Below are 25,285 nucleotides of genomic sequence, written 5' to 3'. Positions count from 1 at the left end.
TAATATTATTCCTATTATTGTCACTTATTACATGCAGTCAATATTCCATATTAATAAATAAAACTTATATGAAATAAATATTTATTTAAGTAAGTATTATAAATTCAAATTCATAATTTCGACAATTTCATGGCAATATGTTCAACGAAAAATATAATCTACAGAACTAAATATAAAACATAGTTCAATAACACGTAAATACGTAAGCTTATATCAATAAATTATTATTTACATTTGAGATATAAAATGGAATATTATTCGAAATTGTTAATTGACTAAGCCGATTTTGATGAAACATATTTCAGTCTCTAAATTCGATGTAGAATTACTGGCGCATATTGCATTGTTCGAACAGTTTGACTATATAATGCATACATTTTAAGTTCTCACTCGCCATTTTAACTTTCTGTGTTGACACAGAAAGTTAAATCGTACTTTTGACGTGACAGTTGACACATAGAGCTAAAATGGCGCGTGAGTTCTCATTTTGTGCGGACTATACTGTAGTTTTCCTTGGCTTACTTAAGAGGTAAACAAGTAGCTTCTCGCTGACATACGTAAGAGGCACATACGACCTTGTCACTGCAAACTGACTGACAATCAAATCGTGATACGAGTGAAAACCAGAAGGTCTAAACCGCCAGGCAAACCGTGTCGCTTACGCTCGCTTATGTCTCTGAGCAGTTTATGTTTTAAGCAAACTAAAGAAAAACAGACTATATACTAAACTAATACCAATATAAAATACAAAATAATTTTTATAATGACAATAATTTATCGTACAATTTTTTAATATATTATCTATCTTCTACAACTATACATTCTCAACCACAATAAAAAACGCAATAAGCAGATTTTGTAACATCACATAATTGTTGTTGCTTGCAAAAGCGACAAAACAACAAATTAATTTGACAAAACGTTTCTTTGGAACTGTAACCATATAAACATATTTCATTATAATTTCATAACATTATATTTTTTTAAATGTTATTTATATATAATTTGTATAAAAATATATACGAATAACATAAAAAAAAATTATAATGTTATATATGATAGTTTTTTAAATCTATTCATGGGTTTATAACGTTAAGGTAATGTGAACCCATGTTATAAAACCGGCCAAGTGCGTGGCGGGCCACGCGTATTGTAGGGTTCCGTAGTCACAATCCTCGAAAAACAGATAGATAAATCGTGTGTAAATTGTACATAGTTATTTAAAATACACCAGTGCCAGTAATTACAGTCTTTCTATAAACACATCACCAACCTGTGAACCCTACTTAGCCATGATAGTTTTCCTTTAAAATTGATTATATATACTACTGCTGTGAATTTTTTCACGTTCCTATATACTACCATTTGGCTGATAGAGAGGGGGGGACGGGACACTTGACTCTAATTTTACAAACGAATCTAGAAATCGAAAAATGATGTTACCACACCCACAGTATTTTTAAAAGACCTATTCAACGATACCCCACACTATGGGGTAGACGAGAAAAAAAAATTCATCCCCACTTTACATGTAGGGGAGCTACCCTAAAAAAAATATCTTAAAAATTTTATTTCACCACTTTGTCGGCGTGATTAATATTTACACCCATGCCAAATTACATATTTCTAGCACTAAGTCTCTGAGATTAACCGAGGACAGACGGACGGACGGACATGGCGAAACTATAAGGGTTCCTTGTTTTACTACGGAACCCTAAAAACACTTCCACGTTGGCTAACACTTGCCATTGTTATATTATTACAATTTATGTTATGCATTGCTCGCGAAATATCACTAAAGTTATCATTAGTCGAGTAATAATTACCATTTTACTAATATCAGACGAGTAATAAATATTATATTAGTAATATCAACCAATAAATAAATAAAATATCATGTTAGTGAAATCATCCGTTAAAATAAATATCATTTTAATAATATCAACCGATTCATAAATAACATTTTAGTAATATCGGGCGAGTAATACTTAAATATCATTTTACCTTTAGATCAAAAATTATGAGTTTTTGTAAGTTAAATGTCATTTCTCACTTTGAAAAACACAGTTGTATTATTTTAAAATACTTTACACAAAAAGAGACTCTTTGGAAATAAAATTTAACACTAATCTAACTTCATGTATATAACGGGTAGGTACATACCACGATTAATTTTTGTTTTTATTTGTCGATATTTCAACCCAATTGCACGATTAATTGAACAATTAATCGTGGTATGTACCCGATACATATACATTACAATATGCCGTTAAACCACGAAATAAATTTAAAATCATTAACTAATCTAACTTGCACCATTTTAAATTATGCACTTATCACTACAATATATTTTTTTTACCTTTCATAGCTTGAAGCCAAAGCTGGTGTCAATTTGTTACAAAATTAAAAATTTAACATATTTTCGCGGCCAACATTTATTTACACAAACATATATTTATATTATATTGTAAAAAGTTGGCAATTTTTTTGTTGAATTTTTTCGTTTTTATTCAATAAGATTGTAAACCATATAACATCAATTTTAACATTTCTAAAAGTATAATTTTCATTGAAATTATAAAGTGACAGATATTTTAAGTAATCACTCATTACCAAAATTACTTATCATAACATCGTCATGCACTGTCACTGCTATTATTATTACTGTTAACAATTCAAGTAATACAAGTAAAATCAGTAATCATTTATTACCAACATTACCCAACATTATGTCTAGCTTGTATCAGTAATCATTTGTTACCAACATTATGTCTAGCTTGTATTTGTAATCGTTTAATATATAGAACGTCTCACGTGGCACAGCATGCGGCAGAAAATATTGTATATCGACCTTTGAAAAGAGAATAGCGGTTTCGTAGAGCGTTGTCTCTGTCGTTGCGACCGACAAAACGTCACATATAGTACATTTTTTTCATCTCGGAGACCAAAATGACGTGTCGTGTGTTGTCTGTTTTTTATTGTCTTTTCTTTTCTTTCTTTCTTTCGCATTTATACTAAGGGTACTGATTAACGATTTTAATCTTAACTGGATCCATTAGGACAACACTATTTTTGTTAAGCTGGTATCATTATTCTTAAGTTTGACATTTCTAGTTGTCATTTTAGTATCTGGCCGAAATCTCAATCGAAAGGTCGATGTACGGCATTTTCTGCCGCGTACTGTACATAGTAAAAGCAACAGGTACTGTCAGTAATCAGTGATTACCGCGTTGCCCCTCACGCGGTGAGCGAGAGGGAGACGTCACGCAGTGTGCGCCTGATGGCGTCGTAGGAGGAGAAGGAGATGCCCACTGCGATGGGCCCCTTCACCCAGTTCATGCTCAGCCCCTTGAAGAACCCGCGCCAGCCTTCTAACCTGACAGTCAAAACACAAATCTATTAATGAACTAGCTGATGCCCGCGGCTTCGCCCGCGTGGATTTAGGTTTTTGTAAAACCCTCCTATATAATATGTAGGTACTGTTTACCTTCTGGTATAGTAGTGAGCTAATAAATAGTGTAATCTACGTTTTTCGAGCGAGGTCGCCATTCGAGCGCTTTGGAAACGTCTATAATGTTTGCAACTCGTAGAGCTATGTCGGTTAGCTTAATTATTCCACGGATCGGCCACAGGTAACGTAGGTAATACAGTATTACCCAGGTTACCTGTGGGTTAAAGCTTACCTGCTGAGCTGGGAGCTGCTGGTTGGGATGAGTTATTTTAGATTTTCGACGGATCGCCTCACAGGTAACGTAGGTAATATAGTTATTCTATAATTATTATTATTTTATTTAAATATTTATTTATAGATACATTTATCAGCCTGTGTTTATTTATAAGTGGCGTAGTGTATGTTAAATTTATGTATTGTATGTGTTCCAAAGAATCAAATAAAAAAAATAAAAAAAATAGTATTACCCAGGTTACCTGTGGGTGTAAAGCTTACCTGCTGAGCTGGAGCTGCTGGCTGGGACGGGTTATTTTGGATATTCGACGGATCACCTCACAGGTAAAGTAGGTAATACAGTATTACCCCGGTTACCTGTGGGTGTACAGCTCACCTGTATACAGTGGCCAGTGTGTCCAGTATGGTGGGATAGGGATACGTCTTGTCGGTTCTGCGCCGCGCGGTCTGCATGCGGCGCCGCACGATGTCGAGCGGGTAGGACGCGGTCTGCGCCAGCGCACCGGCCACGCCGCCGCACGCCATGTTAGTGAGGCCGCGCGGAGTCGAACCCGTGTAATCTGGGGAATAACAATGAATTTTTTAATCTAAGTAGTTTGAGCTGTGGATACTTGATCGATCAGTCAGTCAGTCACCTTTTCCTTTTATGTATGACGGCAGCACCGTCTTTAGGTATAAACAATTTGCTCATGGAAAATTACGTCATCGTCCCCATCGTTGTTGTGAAACTATAAAGTCGAACGAGCTGTGCGAAACGATTCATTATTCGTATGGCTCTTGCCGAGGGCACTTCTCAGTAGACACTGTGTGTCATACTGTGGGTTTTATTATTATTGTAACAATAATATTGTTGTTGTTACCTGTGAGTTACGTAAGGGCGGCTACCTGGAGCGGGGGTTGAAGGCAGAAGTCCTTTTTGGTTACGAAAATGATTTTATTAGGACATTCGTGTCGACGTTGGGACACGAAGGCCTTTACTTAACTATATCTTATCTAAATTACAAATACTACTTATGCTAGATTAATGCTACCTTAAAACTAACTCTGTCGATTTTATATCGATTTCCCCTCTACCGTTCTGTGGTCGGTTAGCACCAGAGATCACGTACAGAGGTGGCTGCAGACCTTGATGACTCTATGTGCCGGAACGTGATGAGTTGGCATATTTCCACACGTAGCTGGGCTGCTAGACGACATGTTAGCTCCCCCGGCGATGCCTGGGTTTTATATAGATAGGTAAGGATAGCTGTATCCGTAACACCTCCACCCTCAGTGCGGCGACCATTGTAGTAATTTTAACGGAAATGTCGCCGGAACGTCCTCGGAGGTTTCCACCCTCAGTCTGGAGGGCTGCTGCTGGACTTCGTTCGTGAAGATGAAGCATCTGTAATGGGCTGGTCGAATCGTACCGTTGAAAGTGAAGCCGAATATTGCGGCATACTGGTAGTATTGAAGTAGTTCTTAATTCATGGATAATGGTTGAGCTGCTTTCTCTGAGCCTCCTTAGACAGAGAGATAGGCGTGGATTATCACGTTTCATCTATCTCCTGTGACAGTAGTTGATGTGTTCTCCGGATAAGTTGGTTCCTCAGTGAGTGATATTTTCTGCTCACGCAGTTTTGAAGAACTGACCTTCGGGCATTCAGCCTCAATGTAAATGAAAACCTTAGAATTGGTTGAGATAAAAATGTGCATATGGTACTATAACTACTACGATAGGTATATTAAAAGCAAAGTAGTATAATTGACAGAATGTACTAATTAATTCGAGCTAAATTGATAAAAAAATCTGAACTAAATGTAATGTAAAAAGAAACCTAAGGACTACAACTGCATGAATTCTGTAAAATGATAAGCTAAATGTCTACTCGTTATAACTAGATAGGTAACTATGACTTATTATATACCTACTTACTTTTAGAAAGAACTTTATTTTAAAATTATATTATAATTTTGAATAAGGTGTAGGTAAGTACATTGAGTTATCAATGATCTAACTATTTCTACTTACTTTTGATCTGGGAATGATGTAGGTTCTTGCATATTTTCGGTTCAAGGCACGAAAATTTACAGGAAGTGAGCATTAGGTATACCTACTTTATGCTAAATTTGCTCATTATTCTATAGTCACAATGTGACACAAGTAAGAGCTTTCTTAACTTTTTCCGATTAGTGGTACACCTAGTTTTGCTATAATTTAGAAGAAATAATAAATGCTAAAATGTAAAAGGTCTATAGTAAAGAATGTATATATGTGTTGAAATAGTTATCTAATTGCAAAAACTAATTATTTTAAAGATAATATAGTGTTATAGTTCTTGGTAAAACATAGGAATATAGTAGTCCTATCGGTTGGCTGAAACTTGATCGTGTGAAAAGACAAATTCTATATCTTTGTAATTTAATGTCTGGAAAGAATTGCACATACCTATCTAATTAATTTACTTTATTACCTGTCTTTTAAAACGTGATTTTGTAAAGGGACCGCGAATTTTCCTTCGTGTATATAAATGTATAGTATGGTTTTGGAAATTCGAGGTTTCGTTAGGAATTTTGGAAATAGGATTCTGTACCTTCGTATGCTTAGTGTTAATTTGACTTAAACTCGGCTTTTCCTGTGACTTTGCCTGTAATTTTGATTTTTCCAAATGATTAACGGACCTAGATTTATTTAACGGGGTATCCGCGTTCGTTTCTGAAGCCTTTTTATTAATAATTGTATAATCGTATTCACTTAACTTTAAATTCCATCGCGTAATACGTGGACCTAATTCTTTGACCTTGGGTAAATTTTGAAAATTAGAAATCAAATTAAACTTTTTACCAAAAAGATACGGCCTAAAGTATTTTGTGGCCCAGACTATTGCAAGAAGTTCTTTTTTATTCGTAGGATATTTAGTTTCACTATCATTCAAAGTTCTGGAAGAGTATGCAATAGGCATATCGGCGCCAAGAGGGCCTTGCGTAAGCGTTGCACTTAAAGTGGTTTCTGATGCGTATGTAGTTAAATTTAATTCTTTTCCAAAATCTGTATATGCTAGGATAGGCATATTTTTAACAAGAATTTGACACTGTCTGAAACAATTAACGAATTCTGAATCAAAATTTAATTTCGCTCCTTTCTTCAAGCACGATGTTAAAGGCTTGGTCACACTTGCGAAGTCGGGTATGAATCTTCTGTAAAAGCCAAGGATGCCTAAAAATTCCTTAATCTGCTGGCGATTTTTAGGTAATGGGTAATTTAAAATATGTAAAACATAATGTGGGTTTGGTTTTATACCATCTGGAGAATACATGTGACAGAATGGCGTTTCGCGTTTGAAAAATTCAGATTTATCTAACTGGATTTTTAAATTGAAGTTTCTAAATCGTTCGAACGAATCTCGCAAATTGAGTATGTGTTCCTGTAAGGATGTTGAAAAAATTACAATTTTGTCAAAAAGGGTTGTACAATTTTGTAGGCCTTGAAGGACACTGTCCATAAGATCTTCGGAAATTGTATATGAATTTTGTATGTCTAAAGTCGTAAAGTACAAAGACCTCCCGATTTTATCCAGAAAGTTGGTAAAATCACTCGGATTCTTTTTATCTAATTTATTAAGTTGTCGGAAATCGACAGTTAAATTACCTATATTAGAAAGAAATACATCTGGAAATTCTTTACAAAGGTTAATTAAATTCATTGTCTCCTCTGCATTTAACTGTTCTATGGGCAAACGTGATATTATGAAATCGTAATTCTGCCTATCGTCAGCAACGGTGTCAATTTCATTTTCACACCGGGTCGGCACGTATTGTTGGGAATTAGAATATTGGTCCGATATATTATTATATACAGGAATTTTACGTTCCGGAGTTTCCAGTGTACTGTGTAGATTTAAGTCCACCTGTGGGCAAATTTTTGAATCAGGGTGAGGTTGGCATGGGATATAAGTGCTTGAAGGGTATTGAGGTTCTGAAGGAATGTGTTTTTGGGACATTGAGTATTTTCGTGATCTAGAAGGGAAATTCGTACCACTATAATAATTTCGCTGTGAATAAAAATAATGAGGTCTACGAGTATGCTTATGATAATTTTGAAAAAATTTAGTTCTGTTCTGTAGATGTATTATATTTAATTCTTCTTTGGCAAATTCAAGAGCAGTTTGCAGCGTGGGGGGTCTCATACACCTTACTCTTGACCCTAAAGGTTCTCTTAAACCTTTTAAGAACGTTTTAAGGGCTAACTTTTGATAGAGTGTTATTTTTACTTCGACAGTAGTTTTGACAGTTTCGTGTAGCTCTACATACGTAATAAGTGTGCAGAGTAAATTTTGAACTTTTTCGTAAAATATTTGTACTGTATCTGGACCTTGAATTAAATATGATAAGTCTGTTAGTAAGGTTATTTCATCTCGGTAATCGGAAAAACTGTTAACTAATGTATCTTTAATTTTATTCCAATCATCGGAAATTCCGTAGGCTGATATAGTTCTTGCTGCAGATCCGGTAATTTTATTAAGAATTCCGCTAATCAAGGAAAGGTTTGAAAGCTCATACTCTTGACCTGGATTTAAAAATGAGCGCACTAATTGGTCGGCTAAATTAATAAATCTCGTTAAAGTATAAGAATTTCCATCAAAATTCGGTAAAAACTTAAGTGACTTATTTATTCTATCTAACAAATCTACTTGGCTAAGTTCCGTCATTCTTTAAATATTCTAAACTGTCCTACCTAAAGGTATCAAATAATTAAATTACCAAAACTCAATAAAATGAAAGTATCTACTACGCGGGTGAAAATCGTAATAAAAAATCGTATTAGTTATAAAATTATAGTACCCTGCGCAAAAGTTAATATAACAACCAATAAAAAGGATTTCATGTACTTACAAAACCAAAGTCGCTGGCGAGCTTCGATCCATCGATTTCCAGTATGACTCGAAGTCTTCAGCGGCAGCTCCTATGACAGCTGCTCCTCGTAGGTTCTGTAGTCCCGACAAGGAAGTTGACGGCGTTGACCTGATTTTAGGGGATGCACCACGACGACCTTAAACATCCAGGACTATCCTACCGACTGCGCCAGTTACGTAAGGGCGGCTACCTGGAGCGGGGGTTGAAGGCAGAAGTCCTTTTTGGTTACGAAAATGATTTTATTAGGACATTCGTGTCGACGTTGGGACACGAAGGCCTTTACTTAACTATATCTTATCTAAATTACAAATACTACTTATGCTAGATTAATGCTACCTTAAAACTAACTCTGTCGATTTTATATCGATTTCCCCTCTACCGTTCTGTGGTCGGTTAGCACCAGAGATCACGTACAGAGGTGGCTGCAGACCTTGATGACTCTATGTGCCGGAACGTGATGAGTTGGCATATTTCCACACGTAGCTGGGCTGCTAGACGACATGTTAGCTCCCCCGGCGATGCCTGGGTTTTATATAGATAGGTAAGGATAGCTGTATCCGTAACATGTGTGGTTTCTGTTTTTTGAGGTTATAGTACTAGGTTGTGGTGTGCTAGGTTAGCTCGTTGGTCTGGGAACGGTATGGGGATGGAGGAGCCGGTGTAGGTAGTTAGTGTTACATAGGAGACGTTGTCATGACTCATAAATGAGGGTTGCTATAGTTATTGTTGAGGGTAGTTTGTATTGTCTCTCGTAGTGCGAGAATATTGCTAGTGCGCCCACGTAGGCTCGGTTAAATCTAAAAGGTTGTAATCCCGACGTATCCGGTAATCATCAATCATCATCATATGACGAAGACGGCGACAGCCTTAGCCTTCATATATTTAGATTCAGTGATAGCATCGTCGTCTGTATAAACGGATGGTCGGAGGTTCGATCCTGGGCACGCATCTCAAACATTTCCAAATTATGTGCGTTTTTACGTGCAATTACATATCACTTGCTCGACCGGTGAAGGAGAGAGACATGGTGAGGAAAACTGCATGCCTGACAGTTCTCCATAACGTTCTCATAGGTGTGTGAAGTCTGCCAAGCCGTACTTGGCCTAAACATTCATTGTGAAAGGAGAGCCGTGCTCAGCAGTGCGCCGGCCGTTGCGATGATAATGATGAACTCACCTAGATACCAGTGCCTCAGCGTGTCGTAAGTGAAGAACGAGACTCCCGCATACGGGATGACGCCCAGCACCGTTGCGGGGAAGCCTCTGCGGGGGCAAACGTATTATGTAGCACGTATTTCTTGTAAGGAGAACGTCACCATCTCATACAATATAGCAGCGTATTTACTTTGTTATATAGCATGAAAACGAGAGGATAAGGGAAGAGTTTCTGAAATCTCGACCGGACGCCTCACCTGTACATCAGCCAGTAGTGAGACTAATGGGAGGAAGAGTGAGGGGAGGGGGGAAGAGCGAGGGGAGGAAAGGGGAAAAGGAGGGGGTGGGGAAAAGGGTAAGTGAGAAGGGGAGTGGAGGATATGGAAATGAGGAGGGGAGGGGATTGGGAAAGGGTTACGGGAAGTGAGAAGGGGAGTGGAATATATGGAAGTAAGGAGGGGAGAGGATTGGAAAAAGGTTACGGGAAGTGAGAAGGGGAGTGAAGGTTGGGGAAGAGGGGAGGAGATTGGAAAAGGGTTGCGGGGAGGGGAAAGGGAGGGGAAGAGAAATGGGTAAAGGTAGATGGAAAGGGGGAGGAATGGGGAGGGCTGTGGAAAGGTGAGATAAGGGGAAACGAGGAGAGGAGAATGGGGAATGGGAGGACGGACGGGTATAGGGAGAAGGGAGCAAAGTGGGAAATGCTCACCTGTACAGCGTGACGGGGCCCTCCTCTCTCAGCACTCTGCTGAACACGGCTCGCAGGGAGCGATAGTCGGCGACGGCCATGCGCGCGCGCGCCAGGTCCAGCGGGTAGGTGGCGCTCTGTGACGTCACGCCGGCCAGCGAGCCCGCCACCAACAGCCGCACGGGCGACTCTCTGGTGAAATGTGGTTCTTTACAGAATATAGACGATAGTCTTCCTAATCAGTACTAACACTTTTATAAGTCACATCGGCGAAATTCGTTTGCATTCGGCACAACCTAACGCCGATTAAAACCGAATGAACACCAATGAAATACAGACCTTATTGCTTCCCGTTAAGATTTTAAACACAAGAACAACAGAGAGTCGTGCTATCTCGCGCGTTCAAAATATGGCGCGTAGGCAACAAAGAATAGCAGACAGGGAAAGCGTGAGAGAAATACAGCGCCATTTATTGTAATTTTTAGAACTAAATAATACTCACTGAGCAGTCTGTGGCGTGTCCACTCCCAGCACCCGCTTCCACTGCTCGTGCGCGGTGAACTGTATGGCGGCGTACGGTATGATGCGCGCCATGGTGGCGCTGTTGCCGCGCCATAGCGCTATGAACCCCTCCGTGCGTGCGCTGTGCGCTATAAAGCGTACCGCCGCGCGCGCCGAGTACGGGATCTCGCTACAAACAGGGAGATAGATAAAATGTAGCCAGGTCGTCAAAATTGACAGATCTCATACAAGAAGCAGGTTAGGCATCTATAAAACATTTTCACATCATAAAGTGCTAGCAACAGTACTCTACTAAGACTACAATCTAGCCATTGAGTTAAAGCTAATAAGTAATATTAAACCTAAACTTATAAACGCACTTAAACCTAAGAATCGGTCCATAAAACATCAATCCGCCATCTATAAAATATACTATGACTGAGGAGAAAGAGCGGGGACCCTGAGGTACAGATTTTGTCAAACTTACTCCACGGTGCCCGACACAATCATTGCTAAATGACTCAGTTTTAAAATTAAATTCTCATTTCATTTCACTTCAGCTTGACTAATCTTGACTTGATTTCTGAATCTTTATTTTCTAAAATCGTGCGTCTAATAATACCGCGACGCAACAACATACAGCGCCATCTATGTTTCCGTTGTTTCAACGTGATTAATCATGAACATGCCGCCCACCAAGAACATTTAGCAGAAATCACGCAATAGAAATTTTTGCAAAGCTAAACTGCGGAGTTTCTAGCTGGTAGGAAGGATATTCCAATTCCCGTACGAAGTGGGAGATTTAACGTTTAAAAAGCACTTATCAATATTTAATTCAATTACTACTAAATCAACTCACGAGGTCTGGAAGTTGATCTTGGTGCGGTCGAGAGGAGCTATGACAGACTTGGCCAGCGCGCCGGCCGCGGCGCCAGACACCAGTGACGTCACCACTAGCGCTGTCCCGGACAACTGCTTGCTCTTCGCTGACTCGCCTGGAATGAGGGTACTCGGTGAGCGTCACTAGGGGCAGCAGATTCTCACAACAAATCAATACAAAACTGGTCAAGTGCAAGTCATGACCGGTTGTTTGTGGATACAACTCCTCAGAACACTCCCCATAATAAAGGCAATAGAACACACAACGGGAGCGTCTGCGGTGCTTCAGGCTCCCCGATGACGTCACTGCTGCCGTAGCTAGCTACCAGGTGCACGGTACGTACTGTGGTGCGGCAGTCGTTCCTCGCGGAGCAGCGGGACGCGCGCTTCGCCCACCGCCATCTCACGTGCCGCCGCTCACATGGCGCCCCTGCAACAACGTGCATCATCACTACCATCGCCCACGGCTGGGCACGGGACTCCCTCGCTGATCAAATGTTTTTGATGATGCAGCCTAAGATGGATGTGGATTGGCAGACTGAAGTCTGTACCTTTGAGAACATTATGAAGAACTCTCAGAAATACAGAGTTCCTCATGACATTTTCCTTCTGCGTTAAAAATCTGATTATATTTAATTGGTTAAAGTGCACTTGAATGTTTGAACACTTAAAAAAGGTCCTCTGTAATGTTTATACCTATACGAAGTCTGCCATTTCGCACTGGGCCAGCGTGGTGGACTGTTTTAGTTTCAGGATCTGAGTTCAGCCCGTTCCTGGTGTTTGAGGCCATTGGAAAGGAAAGTACTAAAAATGTTATATAATTGTTTCTTCCAAACATAATGTTGGCAAAGGACCAAGACTTATTTACACTATTCAGTATTCACAGCAACAGCAGCTATCACTTCACTATGTGTACAATAGCTCACAGCTCACAGCTCACACAACAACTGACAACTCATTGTTTTATTATTCTAGATAACACTGGCTTATTAAAAAAACAATCAAAGATAACACATGCTACTAGCTTCAATGACTAGCTATTTTTTTGTAGATAGGTACATTAAAGAAAACCTCTACTTACCTACTTATTTTTGTCAACCTTTACTCATCTCATCAGTATAAAAATCTTTTTAAAATAATGTATTATAATACTTACTTGTTTGATGTAACTTTAAGAATAATTTAAGTAGCTACCGTTATTTACTTACATAAGACTTATTTAAGTTTTATTAAGAGGAAAAGTTAGGTACCTAGGAACCAGTTTTATGATAATAACTTGAATTATTTTTAAAAATACTTAAGTAATTTATAGGTATATTTGTCGTAATAAAAATGTAGATAGATAAAATAAATTAAACATAATTTTAACCTTAAAGTTAAAAATAGAATTGTAAATATTAGCGTTTATTGTTATGGCATTAATTACCTAATTAGGCAAGGGCACAAAGTCCAAAGTGTAAGAACTAACCTTGGAATTGCAATTTAAATAATTTAGAAAAAACTATTTTTAGAACAAACAATAATTCCTCAAGAGATTCGATATTCAATGGGACACAACTTCTGGAATTCCAACTCACTTTATTTTGGAGATATGTAAATCACTTTGCACTTAATAAAAAGATTTTAAGTGTAATATTATACCTACTTATCAAACTTATATCGCACACTTTATTTAAATAAATAGATGCTAAGTTACAAGATCACTCAATCACAATCACATAAAAGATCACAATTTAAGAAATTACTTTTTTTTCTGGTCGCCGGTGGAAGTGGAAATCGGTGGAAATTAACAAAATCCTCCTACACTTTTTTCTCTGGTTTTACGGCTCTAGCCTCTTTAGTCTTTGAGCGTGTCACCACTAGAAGTCAGAAAATTACCACAGACTGACAGACCCACGGCACTGAGGTCTGAGCAAAGAATTTTTATGTACTAGGTACTTCAATAAGAATTATTACCTCCTAATCCTATGTCGATGGGTCTGAGACCATCTGGTCTGTGAAGGAAGTGATAGTGCAATACATGCAATACGACAAGGCTCTTTTGGCGCGTTGCCAAAATTGGAACTAACACCGCCATCTTGTCAAGTGACACGCTGTCCCTCAGAACAAGGACTATTAGAAGTAGCCCTATTGTGACACTTACTGTTAGAGCGAGATAGCTAAATGCATTTAAGCTCTTATTAGAACGTGACAAAATGATTATGTTTTGTCCTTATCACCGTGGCCACTTTTTTTGTTTGCTAAAATGTATTTGTAGGTACCTACGTGAGATTTTTGACAAACAACGTGAAGTGTAGAAGGAGTGACATTTCACAAAGTAAGAAAATCAGTTGAGCGAGAGGGACTGAGGGGGCCACGCCAGTTGCAAATCTGGACAATATACTCGTATCTGTGCACTGTCCCCTTATATTATGCGGTGTTGCTAAGTAAAAAATCTAAAATTCAATCTTTTTTAGGGTTCCGTAGGTACCTCAAAGGAAAAACGGAACCCTTATAGGATCACTTTGTTGTCTGTCTGTCAGTCTGTCTGTCCGTCCGTCTGTCTGTCAAGAAACCTACAGGGTACTTCCCGTTGACCTAGAATCATGAAATTTGGCAGGTAGGTAGATCTTATAGCTGACATTTGGGGAAAAATCTGAAAACCGTGAATTTAGGGTTAGATCACACAAAAATAATTAAATTGTGGTCATGAACTAATAATTAGTATTTTCAACTTTTGAAGTGAGATAACTATATCAAGTGGGGTATCTATGAAAGGTCTTTACCTGTCCTGTTTCACTAACAGATTTTTATTTACTTATATGCATCATAGTTTTTGAATTATCGTGCAAAATGTCCAAAAAATACGACTATAGTACGGAACCCTCATTGCGCGAGCCTGACTCGTACTTGGCCGGTTTTTTAAATATTAGAGCCATTCCATGCACATAGCATCACGATCACGATATATTCTGATAATAGGTACAGCATATGTGTAGCTGCATCTTATAGCTATATTTAGCACTAGGTAAATATAGTACTTGTGCAGGTAAATGGCATGGCCTTTTTATTATTCTTTCTCGATTTGGAAACAGGGACAGCGTTCCCAATTTCTCATTCATCTAAAATTAGATAAAACTTACTCAATTTTCGACATTGACATTTTCAATATACCTATTCCGTAAAATTGAGGAGATTTTATTTGCTGGCAGCCTTTGTGCTACAACAACGCCCCCATGTCAATGTCATTCAAGCTAATAATTAAATCAAGGAATACATCTTGACAAACAAAAAAGTGGCCACGGTGATTCCTTATCACCTGCCTACCTTATCAGAAAATAATCATTTTATCAGGTTCTAATAATACGTTCATGGCCTAAATGCATTAGTTATCTCGCTCTAACAGTAAGTCACAATAGGGCTACTTCTACAGGTATTTATTCTGTGGTAGGATGGCAGTGTATTTGACAGACCGTTTTAAATACTCTTTTTAATTACTACTTTTAAATACGTAGTGATTATATACTCTTTGGTACGCGGCAGAAAGTAATGTACTTATATCGATCTTTAGAAGGAGATAGCAGGTTTGTAGAGCGATGTCTCTGTCGTTGAGACCGAAAAACGTCACATAAGTATGAGTGACAGAGATAACGCTCTACAAAGCCGAAATGTCATTCTAAAGGCCGATGTATCTATCTACATTACTTTCTGCCGCGTACTGTACCAACTTTACTGTCACTAAATAGTAAATTACTAAAAATTTTTACAAAAAAAATAAAAACCGACTTCGTTACATAAACACTAAAAATTGAAAAATAATTTAATTTATTACCGAATATATTATGTATACAAGAGTTAATATAGTTCCATAATAATACTTTTTGGTGCCGGTGCCAATTAGCTTTAGCTGCGCGAATCGTCTAGACTTCATATTTTTATGGGACTCCACAATGGCACCTCATTGGCACCGACCCCAAAAAATATTATTATGGAACTATATTAACTCTTGTATACATAATATATTCGGTAATAAATTAAATTATTTTTCAATTTTTAGTGTTTATGTAACGAAGTCGGTTTTTATTTTTTTTGTAAAAATTTTTTATTTCACAATTTTTAGTGGCCCCATGGAATTATGCTATGACTGGTTAAAAATCTACTGTTTACTAAGCTATTACACTGATCGCGAGCAATTTACTCTTATCCGTTGAGGAGTTCCAGTATCTATCTTCGAAGATGTTCATCAGATCTTCACCAAATTGAAATGGGACCAACTTTGAAGTATACCCTTTCAAACAAAAAAAGAATTTTCAAAATCGGTCCAGGCGTTTTTGAGTAATCGGGGAACATACATAAAAAAAAAAAAAAAAAAAAAAAAAAAAAAAAAAAAAAAAAAAAAAAAAAAAAAAAAAAAAAAAAAAAAAAAAAGATTCCGACGAATTGAGAACCTCCTCCTTTTTTTGAAGTCGGTTAAAAATAATACATACATACACGCTGTTGTAATCTTTTTATTTATATTGTATAGAAAGAGATAATTGGCAGCTGCGACTTCGCAGAGCGAAGCGCAGACTCTCTCATTGTCAGAGTGGAAAAAAGGCTTTTTTACATTTTTGTTCAAAACAATTGTTTAATTAAAACAAAGCGAACCCTGTTCGTTGTGCGCCATCACCTCGTCACCACAGAGTACATTGGTATCTCGTCACCTCGACAAGACAGACAGACGTAAAGTTCTACAAAGCTGAAGCCGCCGATTGTCTCTTTCTAACGCCCCACACATAACATGTGATGTGACGTTCAGTCGGCGTTGAGGTGTACATCTGGCCCCGCGGGTTTGTCCGCGTTTTTGGGTTTTTTACCAAATCGAGTGTTCGTATAGCGCACGGAATCCTTTAACCTGTCATATACTAAGGGATCGCTCGCCTTTATGTACGTGTTCATATTCATGTACGCTTTCAAGTCTGGGTCTAGGTTCTTGTCCGAAGGTAGGTCGTCTAGCATCAGAATGATCAGCCTCTCCCGGCCGTGCGCCGCGCGGAACTCCATCTGCGCCCAGTCCGAGTTCAGGAAGTGTTCCGACAGCACTATGATAGTGCGCCGCGACTTCTCCACCGACCTGGCTATCTGGGTGGGGATGAACTCCCCCACCACCCAGTCCTCGTAGTGCAAGCACAGCTTCAGAGGGTTCCTGCCGCTCTTCAGATTCGGCACCAGCGTGTCGACGACGTACACTTCGTCCTTGTGCGAGAAGGAGACGAACGCGTCGTACTCGTAGTCGTCTTTTATAGGCTTCCCCCACCACAGGCCGAGTTTGATCAGCACGAGGCGGATCTCGGTGCTGTACCGGTACGCGATACCGGTGAGTACCGCTACGAGAACACCGACACCCGCGACCGAGAAGCCGACGACGGTGGCGTCCCGCGCCGCGCACAGCGCCTCGGTGTCGACGCCGGCCAGTGACAGGTTACAAACTGGAACATGTCTTCTCGCCACGCGCTGGCGTGTGTGTGTATATTAGAGGGGATATTTGCGGTCAACGCCTGTACACCCTAGAGGTTGGGGGCCTATCTCTACTTTGGTTGCGCGTGGACTTCGGGGGTCAAACCCGAGTCTATGCGTGCCTGTACAGATCCCATAGCGGAAACGCTGGGACGGACCGACTCTTCGACCACGTCCAAAGATCAGTGGACTATATACAGGAGCATATTCCTTCCGCCGAGGTGGTGATCCTAGGGGACTTCAATGCCCACCATGTGGAATGGCTAGGATCACGTACCACTGATCACGCCGGGAGGTGCGCCCATAATTTTGTCCTGGCATACGACTTCAACCAACTGGTTACGCTACCTACTAGGATCCCCGATATCGCTGATCATACCCCCTCTATTCTCGATCTTTTTCTCACCACTCACCCTACCGGCTACCAAGTTAGTGTCGATGCTCCGCTAGGGACGTCTGATCACTGCTTGGTACAGACCACCGTGCAACTTCCATCATCCGTTTGCACGCGTGCTACCGGTAGCCGTAGAGTTTGGCATTACAAATCAGCTGACTGGGATGGTCTCCGCGAATTCTACGCCTCATATCCATGGGGGCAGCTTTGTTTTTCCGTAAATGACCCCAACATCTGTGCTGTGGCCGTTGCTGACGCTATACTCCAAGGTATGGATTGCTTCATCCCAACTCTTTAATACCCACCGGTGAGCGAGCACAGAAATGGTTTAACGGGACCTGTAAGAGGGCTGCAAACCTTAAGCAATCCTCTTACCGATCCTGGTTATCAGCACAACGCAACAATGAACCAAATACCGCCATCCTGAAAAAAACAATTTAATGCTGCCTCTAGATCCTACAAAAATGCCATTGCCAGGGCAAAATTCAAGCATGTCGACAGAATTGGACAGAGACTAGTCGCAATGCCATCTGGTTCCCGCGCGTTCTGGTCGCTGGCAAAAGCCATTCAAGGCAACTTCTGTCGTTCCTCGTTTCCACCTTTGCGCAAACCGGATGATACACTGGCTCACACCGCCAAAGAGAAAGCCGAAATTCTAGGCACACTATTTGCTGCCAATTCAACGCTTGATGACGGGGGGAGAACACCGCCTACCATCCCGCGGTGTCAAAGCTCGCTGCGTGACATACGCTTTACCCAAACAGCTGTGCGTAAGGCACTCCTCTCTCTCGACGTCAATAAAGCGAGTGGGCCGGACGGTATTCCTGCGGTTGTGCTCAAAATATGTGCTCCTGAGCTGACACCCGTCCTGACTCGTCTGTTCCGTCTGTCTTACTCCTCCGGCACAGTTCCATCTTCGTGGAAGACTGCCTTAGTTCACCCTATTCCGAAGAAAGGCAATCATTCGGACCCCTCAAATTATCGACCTATCGCGATTACCTCCCTCCTGTCCAAAGTCATGGAGCAAATCATAAACGCCCAGCTGCTGGGATATCTTGAGGAGCACCAGCTGATCAGTGATCGTCAATACGGTTTTCGCCACGGCCGATCAGCTGGTGATCTTCTTATTTATCTCACGCACCGCTGGGCGGAAGCCATTGACAGCAAGGGAGAGGCTCTGGCGGTCAGTCTTGATATTGCAAAAGCCTTTGATAGAGTTTGGCATGAGGCACTTCTATCGAAACTACCATCTTACGGACTACCAGTGAAGCTGTGTAATTGGGTCGCCAGTTTCCTTGACGGTCGCAGCATCAAGGTCGCTGTCGACGGTTTTTGCTCGGAACTCAAACCCATCAATGCTGGCGTCCCTCAGGGCTCGGTGCTATCGCCCACACTGTTCATCCTGCATATCAATGACATGTTGCATCACAACAACATCCATTGCTATGCGGATGACAGTACGGGTGATGCCCTGTACAAAGGACATACACAGCTTTCTCGCGCAGTGCTGGAGGAGTGTAGAGCCAAACTTGTGTCTGACATAGAAACCTGCCTAGGTAAAGTGTCAGAATGGGGCGCACAAAACCTAGTGCAATTTAACCCAACTAAAACACAAGTTTGCGCGTTTTCCGCCAAGAAGTCCCCTTTTACACTGCCTCTTCTCTTTCAGAGCACTCCCCTCACACCTTCCAACAGCATTGGGATCCTTGGAGTCCACATTTCGAGCGAGGTTCAATTCCGCGATCATTTGGAAAGCAAGGCCAAATTAGCCTCCAAAAAGCTTGGGGTGCTCAACAGAGCAAAGCGGTACTTCGCGCCCGAGCATAGGCTCCTACTCTATAAGGCGCAAGTCCGCCCTCACATGGAGTACTGCTCCCACCTTTGGGCTGGAGCACCCCAGTACCAACTCCTTCCATTTGATCGGATCCAAAGGCGGGCTGTTCGACTTGTGGACGATCCCAAACTAACCGCCTCGTTGGAAAGCCTGGAGCACCGCAGAGACGTTAGCTCTCTATGCGTGTTCTATCGCCTGTATAATGGGGAGTGCTCTGAAGAGCTTTTTGACCTCATTCCACCCTCTTTTTTCTACAACCGCACCGCGCGCCACCGTAAGGAATTTCACCCTCACCATCTGGGTGTCTGGTGCACTTCGACCGTCCGCTGCGCCAGATCCTTCTTTCCACGCACGTGCAAACTGTGGAACCAACTCCCATCGGCGGTGTTCCCACTAGATTATAACATGGGGTTATTCAAGGGGCGGACCAACAAATTCCTAAAAGGCCGGCAACGCATCGGCGGCTCCTCTGGTGCTGCAAATGTTCATGGGCGGCGGTAATCACTTAACATCAGGTGACCCGCCTGCTCGCTTGCTCGCTATATCTATTAAAAAAAAAAAAAAAAAAAAAAGGTTGGTTCCGCACGTTATGTTGCGGTAATCCTTGACGAGATGATGTTTCAACTTCAGAAACTCCAGTTCATCTCTGTTGGCGCACGAGCAATCTATCGGGTTGGTGGCGAGGTGCAACACGCAGTTTCGTTTGAGCAACTCGATCGGTACTCGAGTTAGGTGATTGCTGGTGAGATCGATCTCCACGGCGCGGGACACTGCCGGCGCTGTGGTCAGGTGCGCGGCGGACAGGTCCACGTACGTGACGTTTGCGGGCAGGTGTATCAGGTCGGAGGGTTGTCGCAGGCGCAGATGTATGTCTCCGCTCTGCTGCGGTAAGCCCGGAGGTAGTGTTGGACAGTCGACCTCCATCCTAGACCTGGAGGGTCGGTAGAGGCAGGTGCAGTTCCGCGGACAGTCGGTGACGTCGCAGACGAGCTGGTCGGGGGTCAGGTCGGCGAGGGCCACGTTACGGAGGGCCGCCGGCCGGGAGCACTCGGCGCCCTGGAACCGGGCGTCGATCGCGATGTTGTACCGACGCTGCTCTTCCACGTACGGAAACATGTTTTATGATTTATGATTTATTTATTCATTTGCTTTCATGGTTACATGAAGCCCCGTTAGGGCATTGCAAAGTTAGGTACATTAACAATACATACATGCTAAATATATAATTATTATACAATTACATGCAAACTACGTGTTACATTATTTTATAATAGATTTTATCATGTAATTATATAGGGCATTCATTTGAATCGAAATTATTTTTATTTATTGATCGCACTAATTAATTAAGTTTGTTATAATGTCAATTAGTTTCTTCTTTGTTAATAATTTAGTAATATTAAGTAGGTACAAATATGTTAATATAAAATAGTTTCGATTATCAGTAAGAATGTCATATTAAACTTAAATTAACAGGTTATAGTAAGTACAACATAGTCTGAAGCATGGATTTAGAAGTAATAATTCTTATAACTTACATAAGTATTAGTAGGTATTTAAAAATTCTTTGGTCTAAAGTCTAAACATACAAATAGGATATGCAAATATAGTGTCGGTCGTGCAATTGAGGTCATGTATTAAATAGGTAGGTATGATTAGTTTTGCAGTAATTCGTCTATCTCATAGAAACTATTCTGTATGAGCCATTGTTTGAGTTTACGCTTAAAGGTCCTATCGTTATTTTCGTCTGTAATATATTTAGGAATTTTGTTATATATGTGAGTTGTTCTGTATAACGGGCCGCGACTAGAGATTTGTAATTTATAGGTGGGGTATACTAGTTTATTTTGCAAACGTGTGCTTCTTCCGTGTTTCTTTGTGTTTTCGGTAGTTTTGTATAAACTGTTATGCTTTCTGACAAACATAGCCGTCTCCATTATATATATTGAGGGTACGGTTAGAATTTTTTTGTTTAGGAAGTGCGGTCTACAGCTTTCGCGTGGTTTTATGTTGACTAGGATACGGATACATTTTTTCTGCAGGATGAAGATATCCTGTGCGTTGGTACTCTCCCCCCAGAGGATTATCCCATATCGGATCCAAGAATATGCGTATGCATAGTACGCGGAAAGAGCAGTTTCGTAATTTGTATTTGCTTTCAGTATGCTGAGAGCATATACAAATCGCGAAAGCTTAACGCTTAGGTTGTGAACATGGCTCTTCCAGTCCAGGTGAGTATCGATCGTTAGACCGAGAAGAGTAAAGTTACTAACTTCTTTAATTTTTATATTATTCGCGAGTGGTTTTAGATTTAGTGGATGTTTTTGGTGCGGCTTAAATTGTATGAGTTTAGTTTTATTTAGATTTATTTCTAGATTATTGTGTGATAAATGGTTTTGAATGTTTGCTAGGTTTTCCGAGATGATGTTTTCACATTCTGTCACATTCGTGCACATAGACAGGACCGATACGTCATCCGCAAACATAATGCATCGCGAGTGTGGGCTTATAATGTTAGGTAGGTCGTTTATGTATACCAAAAAAAGGGTACATCCGAGGACACTTCCTTGTGGTATAGACCAGTTCGTAACGCGTACGTCCGATTGATGGGGTTGTGGTGCAGCAGGAAGATGACCCGCCGCCGGTAAGTGACCAGAGTGCCCAAGGGGGCTTGAATGTGCGTGATGTTGTTGTGCGAGAGGTTCACAATTGGGCTTTTCGCGTTGAACATCATGTCGTAACCCTGGAATCAAACAAATAAAATTGTTCATCATCTCTAATGTTTAATTTAGACCAAAATTGCTCTTTGTATCATTTCATTTACAATAATATCTAGATATCACGAAATTAAAATAAAGGCGACGGCCGTGGCAGTCCGGCTGGGACAAGAGTGTAGGTAGATGGCGGATAGAACCCCGTATTCACAATCATTACTATGAGGTCTCACAGTGTGCTTGAACGCTCAGTGTGTGCACTGAAAGAAATGTTTTGTATACAGTTACAAAAACTTTGGTTACTGTTTACACAAAAAAAGTGACTTGCAAACTATGTTTTACTAGCTACAAAACTGACTTTTGCTATTTGAGTTGAGGTACTAGTCGCTAAAGTTATTTTGTTGAAGTTAATTGAACGGTTTTACTGTTTTTAAGCAACCAGTTTATGAACGCATAACACTCCATCTTCTTGTTAAGTACTTTTCGATTTTGTATCTTTTAAGCAACCTGCGCCCTACTGGTACCTTTACTGTGCGTTTGTTATTAACAAGTCGATATGTTGTTAATATGTTAAATGTTATGTATCAATTTAACAAACTGTTTACCTACTGGTAGCCTAATGGTGTGCATTTGGTTACAAAACACTTTGTCAACGGATTACTATTTTTTATTGTTACTGATATGTGAACAGTGTGATTGTTATTAAGATATCTTGGTGTGTTAGTAGTTACCAAACTGTTAGGTAATATGTAACTAAATTAGTTGAGTAATGGTAGGGAACTGTTCAGTTATAAATAAGAAACCTAGTTGAGTAATGGTATTATGGTTAATGAAATCCAGCTTATAGTATTTACATACTTATTTTTTTGCAGTAGATGTAATTTGCAAGCTAAAATGTAAACCTACACCAATATTGTGTCTGTTTGTTCAAAAACCAACAAACCCATCGGTACATTTACATTTCAGTAACAAACTACATCTGTTACAAAAAAATAAGAATAAAGATACTATTACAAGCTAGATTTCATGAACCGTACCATTACTCTACTAGGTTTGTTACTTATTAGTAATAAGTTATAACTAAACAGTTTGGTTAATTAATATTGGCTAAAGTTACTGATTTGAAATAAAATTATACATTACTTTCTACTTATTTATTTTTCGTCTCACATACATAGGTAGGTACGAGTATACTTAATCAAAATTGACAATCTCAATATCAAAATTAAAAATATAAACCTATAAAACTTACAGATGAAACATAAACATAGCTTTTACTATGAGACGATTTTCCAGAATTAAAAAGGGCTGTTTCATACGTTTTCCAATGAGCAGTGGCTTCTTGTATGAAATATCTATTTTTTATCCAGGAGGATGGTTTGACCCGCTTCAGTATTATTTATAACATAGCTTCGAAATAGCATTTTACCTTAATTATTAATCAGTTATTTGAGTTACAGTCATAAAAACAAGTCTACAAAAATTTAATAATATTATGATGTCATTTGTATACATTCAAAAATAACTCTATCATTAACAAAAATATTTTTAATCATCATAAATGAAATTACACAAGCTTTTTTTAAGTAGGAAGGTATCTTCACTTGTAATTTGACAGCAATTATATAATATTATGCATTATTCATTAAATATGTTTTCATTAAATTGGCATTAAACAAATAAAAATTCAACCTTACTAAAGTACCTACCTACCCGCAAAACATATTTATACATACACATTCTGTATCTGTTCTGTTTCTGGAGCTCCAAATCATCTGAAGTATCGTTTTGTTGTAGTTGCTTTTTCTATATTTTCATCCACAGGACAGGACACTGAAAAAATTAAACAAAGAATTAATTTATTTAGAGAAGGACGACTACACCAGAGAGCTAAATCTACACTCGCACATGCTATGAAGATTGTACTTACATCACTTTGCTGGTCTGACGGAAAAGCATCTGTTAGCATATTTTTAACTGTGGATAGTTGTTTTATCAGTTTCGCTGTGTCCAATCATAGGTACCAGTTCCTTTGTTGTCCTCTGCCAACATTAACAATGTTTCAAAGTCAATGCCATGTTCTAGAATATAATTGTAAACATAATTCAGAAATAATGATTAAATGCTGATACACACTAAGTAAGTACCTACATAAAAAAACACGCAACACTGTACATATCAAACCATTTAAAACGGGCGGGACAAATATAATATCACTTGTATTAAAAATGCGAAAGTATGGATATTTGTTAGTTCCACATTCCACTATCACGCCTAGGTACACTAAAATTTCCATGAAATTTGGCACACAGACAGTTTACAAACCGTCCTTTATTATACCCTACTATGATTTATGCACCTACTTTGAAGGTCTAGATCTAGATATTCCAACAATCAGGATCAGGGTGTCGATAAAGGGGCAGCCCACGACGACGGGACTATTTTAAGTTAAATTTTTGTATGGGCAGAAAAAAGCATGATGCAACCACCATACAACTACCTATTACCTACTGTGAATATACTTACTACCAGGGTACATACCTTTAAATTTCGGAATGTAGGTACATCTCGAGGCCCCACGACTTTAAATAATCTTCTATGATAATATCATAGAAGATTGATATTGTCAGGCTCAGCCAGCTTTGTGCCTTCGTCAGACACTGCCGCCTCCGCGAAGTCGCTCATGTTCTTAAATATTCGGCCAGGCGCTGTACGGTACAACTTTTTTACGAAAACCATTAGGCACCTGTTGTAGAAACCGTACCGCACCGTAGAAACAATAGTGTAAACACTAATTACGAGGCACTCCTTTTGCTGACTCCAAATAAACACACTCACTGATCACTGAATAAAATTGAAACAGGACAACGTACAGGCTAAAATATCAAAGAAAGTTTGATTGTTATTTTTGAAATTGTTAGATTATTTGTAATTAAAGTTTGACTATATTATTAATACAGCATTTAGTACGGTTGTTATCAGTAAAATAAATAGGGTATCACCTATAAAACCTTTGTAGATAATAAATAAAGTAACATGTTATTATCAAATTTATTAAGTTTTTTAATGTC

General features: G+C 39.6%; 2 protein-coding genes and 1 long non-coding RNA gene across 9 annotated transcripts; all 3 read right to left on the bottom strand.

The window, feature by feature from the left end:
• Nucleotides 1-2,711: 2,711 nt before the first annotated feature.
• Nucleotides 2,712-13,772, bottom strand: DPCoAC (dephosphocoenzyme A carrier). Of its 7 annotated transcripts, none has more exons than XM_069508326.1 (8): nucleotides 13,754-13,772; nucleotides 12,142-12,227; nucleotides 11,778-11,913; nucleotides 10,920-11,108; nucleotides 10,439-10,609; nucleotides 9,755-9,840; nucleotides 4,062-4,245; nucleotides 2,712-3,376 (listed from the first exon to the last, which is right to left on the bottom strand). In XM_069508326.1, exons 2-8 carry the CDS (start codon nucleotides 12,197-12,199, stop codon nucleotides 3,238-3,240), a joined length of 963 nt encoding a protein of 320 aa, XP_069364427.1. In that variant the 5' UTR covers nucleotides 12,200-12,227; nucleotides 13,754-13,772; the 3' UTR covers nucleotides 2,712-3,237. The 7 variants fall into 7 exon arrangements, with proteins under 7 accessions (XP_069364427.1, XP_069364423.1, XP_069364424.1 ...); XM_069508322.1 differs by lacking the exon at nucleotides 13,754-13,772 and adding an exon at nucleotides 13,543-13,677; XM_069508323.1 differs by lacking the exon at nucleotides 13,754-13,772 and adding an exon at nucleotides 13,443-13,588.
• Nucleotides 13,773-16,570: 2,798 nt separating this feature from the next.
• LOC117995028 (protein toll-like) lies at nucleotides 16,571-20,616 on the bottom strand. The gene is made up of 3 exons (XM_069508135.1): nucleotides 20,087-20,616; nucleotides 18,083-18,089; nucleotides 16,571-17,269 (listed from the first exon to the last, which is right to left on the bottom strand). Exons 1-3 carry the CDS (start codon nucleotides 20,614-20,616, stop codon nucleotides 16,571-16,573), a joined length of 1,236 nt encoding a protein of 411 aa, XP_069364236.1.
• Nucleotides 20,617-23,353: 2,737 nt separating this feature from the next.
• On the bottom strand, nucleotides 23,354-25,158 carry LOC138404440 (uncharacterized). The gene is made up of 3 exons (XR_011238377.1): nucleotides 24,756-25,158; nucleotides 24,145-24,295; nucleotides 23,354-24,047 (listed from the first exon to the last, which is right to left on the bottom strand). It is a non-coding gene; the product is annotated as an uncharacterized lncRNA (long non-coding RNA).
• Nucleotides 25,159-25,285: the final 127 nt, after the last annotated feature.

Source organism: Maniola hyperantus, chromosome 28 (assembly GCF_902806685.2).
Source record: "Maniola hyperantus chromosome 28, iAphHyp1.2, whole genome shotgun sequence".
Taxonomy (NCBI): domain Eukaryota; kingdom Metazoa; phylum Arthropoda; class Insecta; order Lepidoptera; family Nymphalidae; genus Maniola; species Maniola hyperantus.
The sequence above is the reverse complement of the archived record's forward strand: the minus strand, read 5'-3'. Positions and strand labels throughout refer to the sequence as shown.

What these genes read in the sequence shown, in the direction of transcription:
- DPCoAC (XM_069508326.1), bottom strand. Translation starts at nt 12,199, where the DNA reads ATGGCGGTGGGCGAAGCGCGCGTCCCGCTGCTCCGCGAGGAACGACTG. An exon ending in AAGATCAACTTCCAGACCTC is followed by an intron (nt 11,109 to 11,777) that starts GTGAGTTGATTT and finishes CCCTGTTTGTAG; the next exon opens with CGAGATCCCGTACTCGGCGC. An exon ending in GCTGAGGCACTGGTATCTAG is followed by an intron (nt 4,246 to 9,754) that starts GTGAGTTCATCA and finishes GTTATTCCCCAG; the next exon opens with ATTACACGGGTTCGACTCCG.
- LOC117995028 (XM_069508135.1), bottom strand. Translation starts at nt 20,616, where the DNA reads ATGTTTCCGTACGTGGAAGAGCAGCGTCGGTACAACATCGCGATCGAC.